The sequence below is a fragment of the Mya arenaria genome, chromosome 3 (genome assembly GCF_026914265.1).
Source record: "Mya arenaria isolate MELC-2E11 chromosome 3, ASM2691426v1".
Classification (NCBI taxonomy): Eukaryota; Metazoa; Mollusca; class Bivalvia; order Myida; family Myidae; genus Mya; species Mya arenaria.
In genome coordinates, this window is record NC_069124.1 from 55517100 (window position 1) to 55526545 (window position 9446).

Sequence of the window (9446 nt, forward strand, 5' to 3'; positions counted from 1 at the left end):
TATATGTAGATATGGTGATTTAGAAGATGAATACCATTCTGTATGTATGTGTAAAGCCTACGAAACTTAAACAAATTCCTTACAAACAATTTATGTTAAACCAAGTGTTGCAAAATTTATCGAATTTTACAAACAATGAACATCAGTGTTCTTGTACGGCTATGCAAATATATTCAGAAAGCTTTGGTATATATGCGCTCGAATATCGTTAAAATAAAATGTAATTTCAATAAATATAAGTCATTCTTGTTGGCTGTACTACAAACCAGTCCAACCTCGTCTTGTATTTGTAACTGTTATTTGTATGCATATTGTATGTGTTAAATGCATATTAAGTTTATTGTTATTGTATACAACATCCTTTTTCATTTTTTCCTCTCGTACTTATTTATTTTCCTTTAGAAATAATTGTCATGTCACGTGATTAATTACATTAATTAAACATATCATATAACAAGAAACGTTTAAATGTATACGTTACTAAATAAATATATATGAACCTTGAGTCTTGCATAAGTTAAGCCCATTGAAGCATATAAAATTGCGGGATCTAGAGGCATCCATCCCCTTGTCTATAGGCCTCACTTTCTCTGATAGTAGTTTTTATAGCAGATCAAATCAAATGCCTTTAATAAATCAAGAAATACAAATGGTAATACCGATATTCAGTCGATTCTAATATTAAACTCATAACTCCAAATTTGGGTATGCGCATAATACATCCCAATTATTGTAAGACTGATCTATCCTGCCAAAGTGCGGCAACGTTTCCGTATTAATTATGAACGAATTATAAAACAGACGTTGCGTGACGTTCCGTTGACAGGAGTATGCGTCACTATATATAGTTAGTTCTATTAATGTGTTTCTTGACACTGGATAAAGATGCACACAGCAATGTGAGTATTTAGATTTTTACCTTATGTTATATTAAACAAACTCATTATTTTGACAATAAGTTATACGTAAATACACGTACATAAGTACCGTCGTTTTAGCGCAATTTCAGTGGAAGAAAATTTACAAGAACTTATCAGAGGACAAAATAGTTTTGTAACCTTTCGTTTATAGGAACACAATGTGGTAGATTACAGTGAAATACAATTTGAAATTTCAAAAACTAAAATTATGTTTGAGAAATGCTTTCAAAGAAAAATCATGTGTGGAAGAGAGTTATGCATGTTATGTTTATATAAGAGTTTTGTCAACAATAATCTCCATAATACAGAGACTGCAAGTTTCATTTTTGGAGTGATGTATGCTGGGCCCATACACACCTCTGTGTTGAGTTTGAGTTAGTGACTTGGACAAAGAAAAGCAAAATTGTAATATTGTTGTAGAAATGCTAATACAGGAGCAAAGATGGTAAAAATGCTCTATCTGTTACAAATAATATATTTTACAATCATACACATGTATTTTGTTACAATTAGTTATATTATAAATATTTCGAAACTTATATGAATTCTGTTTTCTGAGCCTGGGTATGAAAACGGGCTCGAGACATTTGTGAAAACGGACCCCGTGCTTACAAAGGATCACCCATTTAGTGTATGGTGTTTTCATAACTCGCTGTTGTTTCGCTTGTTAGTTGACGTTAAACAAAGATTACATTTTCCAGAAATCTATTTTTTCCATTTAATATAATTTTATATACATGACTCAAGGCACTATAGTTGTTGCATGTTTTGAAGGCTTAGATCACGTAGGCTTATGTTGTTTTCGTGGTTTATGAATACGTGTCATAATAAATGTTGTGAACACTCACATTTCTTTATCAACAAGATGCCGCAAGTCCTAGTTAGTGGTGCCATAAATCCTCATATGTCAAAATAGTCAACAGTTTGCCTTATTATGAAGATAATGAACAAACAGTTATTAATGGTGGTGTTTGTTTTTCTCGACGTAAGTAATGTACGTAACGGTTACATAAATGGCTAAAAGTAAACTAACAGAACAGCCACAGTTATGGCGGAGCGAGAAACCGTCACCTGTCAAGATGTATGTGTTTAACGTGTGATGGAGCGCTGTATCGTGATAAACACTGACATAGGCTTTCCTGGTTTCAGAATAAATATGCTTCTACAGATAAGTCCCAGATATAAATTTAGACATTTTTTTTATCTTAATGACCAGATCTCGAGGCATTTATATTAATGACATACTTAATACAATCGAATGATTGTTCTATGGGCCAGGTTATGTTTTAGTTTGCCAACAAATGATTGTTCGAGTGCAGATGGTGCTTCAGCACGACGTACAAAGCAGATATTTAACATTTACTCATTTTTGGATATGCTATTGATATTTTCTGTTGTTTCCCCAAGTTTTTGCAGTTCAATGATAATGGCAATATATGTATATTCATTGTCATTATCATTGAACTGCAGAAACTAGGGGATATAACAGAAAATGTATATATACTGAATCAACCACACAAGTGGTTTTAAAAACGGTTTGTTAAAATATATCCAATGTTGCAGTGGGAAAATACCTCTAACACTTAACGGTGTGCTTTGAGTATATTATGTATTGTCATATATTATTACGAATATTCCTTTTGATTAATTGATTGTAAACGGAAATGGCGTACGTAAGCATCCTCAAATACGGCAATGGATGTATTTACATACAACGGTTTAGTCTTTAAAGTGTGTCGTATTTCCACTGTACGTGGACGTTAAGAAGGCTTGAAAATGTTTCTTTTGTGCCAAAATTCGTCAAGATTTTCCTCATTGTGGAAAGAACATTCACCCCGAAAACATATTGAGACCTTCACATATGGATAGCTCGCAGTAGCGCATCTTGGTCATTTGCTCGCTTGCCCTACTGCGTTCATACAATATACACGCAAAAAGAAAATGCGATCAATACTTATTTTTACCAAAAATAGTCATTGCGATTAAAAATTAGCAGTATCTTCTGCAATTGAGCATTTGTTCTTAAAGAAATGTAACCGACAACATACGTTTGTATAAATGAATAGCTGATTTTTGTAACGTCGTATTTCATTGGTTAAATGGCGTCGCACTAATCCAATCGGATCGCAATATTGAAATAAACAATGACGCCATAACTCCTTGCGTTGTTTTACAATATGAACGTCAAGTGCTATCTAAACAAAGCGAGGCGAATGTAAATCTTTCAAAATGCTACAGGTACGCCCCTGGGCCCCGTTTTAATAAAGATAGTAAGGCTAAAAATCATCATTTTCCAGGGGTAACATAGCTTAGGGTAAAAACTGCGTTTGAAAAAATATCTTAAGGACAATTTATAGCATTGATTCTGACCGTAACTTTACGGTCGTCTCTGGGTATTGCTGGTTTTCAACAAAGACGAAGCCCTGAAAGGTTAAGATATGCAATGTGCATTAAAATTATGACATTTCGTACCACTGCAACATCGTTTCCGTTGTAACCAATCGGAATTAATTATAATTAAGTGACTGATTTTATTTAAATTATACAGCGTACGGTATTTGAAGACAATCGGCTCTAACAGAATATATGAATTGACAATACCACAAAAAACATGAAAATATTCATTTAGTCATAATTTCATGACAAGGGGACATGAAATTATATCCGGGCTGTCATCTTTTGAAGGCTTGAACTGGATAATGTGACGAAAGACCATCTAATTTCGTCCGATACACATGCTAACACGCTTGTCTTAATGTAACTGTACCTGTCAAGAACACACTAACAATAGTCTGGGCCCACGGTCAAAGGGTATGCAGTAAACACGAATCTTTCATTAAAAATAAATCAATATGCGGGCTCTCTTTCTCGATGTATGTCAGAACATACTGCTGTATAGACGTAATATTAATGGTATATAATTGTTGTTGTTTTCCGAATACCTTTGTTTTTATCTAAAAACATTGAATAGTCAATGGCGAAATTCGTTAATTATTATGATTATTTCGAAGTAGCGAAAGGTTAGCTGTTCGAGGGGCGGTATATACGTAGTGGCAACAGTAGCGCGTTACCGATGAAGACTGCGTCTTGGCAGAACTGACTATTTCTGTCCCTCAATGTATTGCCCCTTGGCATATGCGCTTTTTTAGTCTGAAAGAATCCTTTGTAAACGTTTTGTTTGGTGAACTATTTATACACTGGTATAAGGCAACAAAGCGTAGACACAAATTGATTCGGATATTCAACAAGAAGGCGCAAGGTGAAATGTCTGGACCAAATTTCTCGAAACATCTTAAGCATAAAGGGCTTAAGCATTTTACTACATTTAGCATAAGGGGCTTAAGCATTTTACTACATTTAGCATAAAGGGCTTAAGCATTTTACTACATTTAGCATAAGGGGCTTTAGCATTTTACTACATATAGCATAAGGGGCTTAAGCATTTTACTACATATAGCATAAGGGGCTTAAGCATTTTACTACATATAGCATAAGGGGCTTAAACATTTTACTACATATAGCATAAGGGGCTTAAACATTTTACTACATATAGCATAAGGGGCTTAAACATTTTACTACATATAGCATAAGGGGCTTAAACATTTTACTACATATAGCATAAGGGGCTTAAGCATTTTACTACATTTAGCATAAAGGGCTTAAACATTTTACTACATATAGCATAAGGGGCTTTAGCATTTTACTACATTTAGCATAAGGGGCTTAAGCATTTTACTACATTTAGCATAAAGGGCTTAAACATTTTACTACATATAGCATAAGGGGCTTTAGCATTTTACTACATATAGCATAAGGGGCTTAAGCATTTTACTACATTTAGCATAAAGGGCTTAAGCATTTTACTACATTTAGCATAAGGGGCTTTAGCATTTTACTACATTTAGCATAAGGGGCTTAAGCATTTTACTACATATAGCAAACATTAGTTGCTTATATTTGATTTAGCCTAACAAAAAGCAGTTGTCTATTATTATCTTTAGACAATTTTCCTTAAAAAGCCTCCCTAAACTCTTTAAAATGAGAAATTTACACAACATAACTTTGCGATTACAAAAAGGTGGGCTTAGCTTGATCATTTTATAACGAACTTAAGCCTGTTTGTGAAATTAGAGCCTGGGCTGCATGGTGGATGTTGCAAAACTTGGAGCCAGTGCAGAGCGATTCGCGGTTGAATTATTGTGTAACAGCTGCAATATGTGTGCGCTTGGTATTATAATGAAGCATGAAAGCAGAGGGATCCCTATAAAATACGACTAAGACTGTGCTCAGAAACTTGAACTGGTGCGACGATCCCGCCCCTTTAAAAAATAGAGCGAATATGACCCACCTGGCGCTTCTGCTGCGCTTTGCTATCACAGGGCACTCACTATTTTCATCCGCGCACATTTTGTCTTTTATTCGTTTCTGTCTGGCTTAGAAATAGAATCATGTCTCATCACCTAAACAACCGAGAGTCCTTGTCTTTGAATTAAGACCGCAATGCCAACTACTTGTCAACAAGTGCTAGTTTCTGTTCTTGCGTCAACAAGTTCATAAAAAATCAAATACATCACTGACAAACCATCTTGCAACAGAACAGAGCGGTAGAGCATTTGCAAAACACCTTCACTAGATCTGTCTAAATTTCTAATACGAGTTTATCCTGTGAGCCGCGACTCTTACACAACGCTCTTGCTTTTCTCGCAGATTCGGGCTTAATTCCGTATTAAGTATGTAATGCTATGTTGCATTTAAAATCGCATTAAACTACTGAGCACGTGGAACACTTGTAAAAATAAGATGGCTTATATAACTTATAATGCCCTTTCCAATGGTATATTATACATGTGTGTGGACGAGAAAACCGTGCAGCTATGTTGTCACTATGAAAAACGTCCCTCGTACATGTACCGAGCATGTGTCATTAAATATAATTATTGTTTTTTAAATGGTATTCACAATTTGTTAAGCTGTTTTAATGTTTTAAAAGTATATTCAGTTTAAGTCTTCGACGATGCCGGTGACTTTTCATTTCTGTTTACATTTCAAGGACATGTACATATCTATTTTTACACAACAATGAATTTTTTTCTTGCACATCATTGTAAATCTTAGAGAATATAAAAATAAAAAGAAAATTAATCTCCAGTTATTATTCAAGCATTTGCGATGATGTTCTTAAAGAGAACATGTTAACGCACATTTAAAAATCGAGGTAACATAAGGAGGAAAATAAATGTTCAGTATTTTGCTTTTTATGTAACATGAACATATTAAAACAGTATTGACAAAATGTAACAAATGTACTATGTACTTGCTTAAGCACACCGACTGTTTTAAGGCTTACAGCTACCCCAAAATTCACAATCGTATAAAACAGATCTCAAAACGATGAGGTACTTCAGACAACCCTATTTTATGAACAATGTTATTAACTCGCAATCCAGAGTTGTTTTCAAGTCAGATAAGTTTTTTTTTGCATGTTTGACATTCGAATGTTTATAAAACAACAGTTTTCGTTCAATTTCGTTTATTTTAAAAGGTGCATTGTTGGGTCATTGTTGGGCATTGATGAATTACGTTCAGTTGACCTACATACAATGAGAAATTTAATGCAAAACTACATAAACTATAGTTACAAGGCGTTATATTATCATCAGTGTCAAATAAATTTCTAATTAAGATTATTGACATTGGCATATTTTAATACGCCCAAGTATATGAATGAAGTATGTTTTATACTTTGCTTTTATATTGTGGTATGAACATAATATTTAAATATGAATGTGAGTTTCATGGCTGTCAAACACAACAGTATACAGTGGAATTTTACTAGAAAACATAAGAGGAAGAGAAGGCAGTAGAAGTCCATTTTGTTATGTAAAAAATTAAAAAAATTACATGTAATCTTAACATTGAAAAATACACGATTATCAGTAATATTGGCAATTGGCAATTCTTGTCTGTTTCAGGAAGGTGCCCATCTGCCTAGTGTTGCTGTCATGTTCGGTGCTGGCCCAACCCCCGCGGCCACCGCCAACACAAGGTGGCCCTGGCGGTCCTGGTGGCCCTGGCGGTCCTGGCGGTCCTAGTGGCCCCGGTGGCTCGCCTCCTACAGCGCCTTCCGGTGGAGGCGGACCTGGACTCCCTGATGCGAATCCTTGGCATGAACTTCTTCACAGGATGATGGAGCTAATGCAGACGGCGGCTGGTATGGAGGGCCAGCCTGGAGGTCAACATGGCCACGGTCCTGCCCCTTCTCAGCAGCCAAGTCAGGTTCCACCTATTTATAAAGGTCCTCAACAGGAACAAGGTCCACAACAGGGACCTGGCCCCCAAAAAGGACCAGGCCCTAAACCGGGACCTGGTCCACAGCAGGGACCCGGCCCAAAACAGGGACCACAACAAGATCAAATGCAGGGTCCTCTCGCTGGAAATATGCAAGGTCCAGGCCAAAGACAAATGCCGGGGCCACAGCAGCCTCGGAGAACTCAGCCAACTCGTCCACCAACTACAAGAGCGCCACTTACGCCTCCTCCGACTACGAAAGCACCAATGCAAGACTGCTTCTGGGAAGGCAAGTTTTACAGGCCTGGAAGCGATATTGTACGTGGGCAACATGATCGGTGGTGCTATGTTACTTACTGTGATTCTCAAGGAAACATTCAGTTCTGGGACGATTACAACTGCCCTCCAAATTCAATGAAACCAACAAGTGATCACACAGCCGGGCGGAACGTGCCTGGAGGAACAAAACCAGGTTGTATGGAAGGCGGAGTCTATTACGAACCAACGCAAGAGATCACTAGCCACCAGGCAGGCGAACGATGTTACGGAACCTACTGTAGCGCCGACTCACAAATCATCCAATGGGAAGACTGGTGTGCCCCACAGACACCAGCCGCCAACCAAGGACCACCGGCACCCCAAAACAACAATCCGCCTCCACCACAGGCCGGTCCACCAAAGCAGCAGGGTCCACCACGTCAAAAGGGTGGCAACATGCGCGGCGGCGGTGGTGGTGGAGGCGGTGGAGGTGGTCACGGTGGCGGTGGTGGTGGCGGTGGTGGTGGCCAGAGAAACAAACCACCAGTGCAGCAGCAACAGCAGTTTGGTGGTGGTGGTGGTGGTGGTGGTGGTGGTGCTCGTGGTGGCGCCGGCGGTGCTGTTGCTCCACGAAGAACAGGACCAAAACAGGGATGTTACCATAATAGTCTTTACTATCAGGTTAACGAAGATGTTATTGTAGGAAATATCGGAGATATGTGTTACGGATATTATTGCGAAGGTGACAATGTTTTCGTTCATTGGGAAGACCGGTGTACTCCAACCACGCAAGCTCCTGCCGTAACGCAGGGCGGGATGGGTTCTGGAGGCGGCATGGGATGGTTCTAAAATAGCTTTTTAATTTAATCTGGTTTTCCGGAACGTTCGTTGGCTCATATTCAGCTTCTTCTTGCCGTGAGAGAAGTTGACGTTCTATCAGTGCAAGGGTTTTTGGTTATTTTCACAGAATTACGTTCCTTATTTCATTTCTTTTTATAAACAGTACACAACTCCTAAAATTAGATATTAAAACACAGCGTTTTTTTTAAATATTTGTTTGGAAATTTCTGAAGAAAAGAATATAATGCAAATGTACCATCCGCCGCGTCAGAACACAATTTTGAAATGTTGATATACGTGTGCGTTTGTTGTTGTTTCTTTATAAGAACTATGTCTATTTATCATTATACCAGTGTGATATAAAGTCACTTTTGACAAAGCTGCAGTGTTGTTGTATTTTCTAATATAACGTCGTCAAAACGAGTTCCCGTTGAAAGACGTAGATAATGTATTTCCTGTCATCTGACCTTCGTTCTTACCACGCATGAGTTACTTCCCTTGCAGTTGTAAAGATGGTGGATTCGACAATTTTTATAACTTGTTATAACAACAGCCCATGCGATCTGTTGTTAATTTCAACGGAATTTTGGAAAGTGTATGCAGAATTTTGGCGTTTTATAATGATGTAACCAGTACACGCATTTTTCATACTAAATTTCAGTCCAAAATATGATCAGCAGTTTATATCAATTTATTTTTGTCTCCGACAATATTTCTAACATGAAGGGAGGATGCAGGAGTTCACGTTAGAGGGTGTACACATTCGGATGCCCCCCCCCCCCCCCCCCACACACACACACTGGTGTTGTAGTTATATTTTACTTCAATAATGACACAAGAGTTCACAAGGAAACTTTCTAATTTGTTTCTTTTTAGGGGTTGGGGGAGATTTCTGATATGAAAGCTTGCTGCTATAAAAACGCATCCTGCGTTCATGTCGAGGTCCGTGCAGAATGTTTATCGTATACGTAATAACAAGAGATGTTTGTCAAACATTATGCCCCCCCCTGAGCGCCATGTTGTCAGGATTATATGGACAATTGAATGAAATATGCATGGACCGAAATGACAGCTGATTTGTTGCTGTTTTAAGATTATGACCATTAAAGTGTGAGGATAAAGTGTGTTATGACCCTCATA

The 9446-nt window shown here is 37.6% G+C and overlaps 1 protein-coding gene across 1 annotated transcript; it reads left to right on the forward strand.

Moving 5' to 3' along the window:
- The first annotated feature begins 752 nt into the window (after window positions 1-752).
- On the forward strand, window positions 753-8685 carry LOC128226819 (proline-rich protein 2-like). The gene is made up of 2 exons (XM_052936887.1): window positions 753-899; window positions 6893-8685. The coding sequence occupies exons 1-2, from the start codon at window positions 886-888 to the stop codon at window positions 8313-8315; spliced, it is 1437 nt and encodes a 478-aa protein (XP_052792847.1). The 5' UTR covers window positions 753-885; the 3' UTR covers window positions 8316-8685.
- Window positions 8686-9446: the final 761 nt, after the last annotated feature.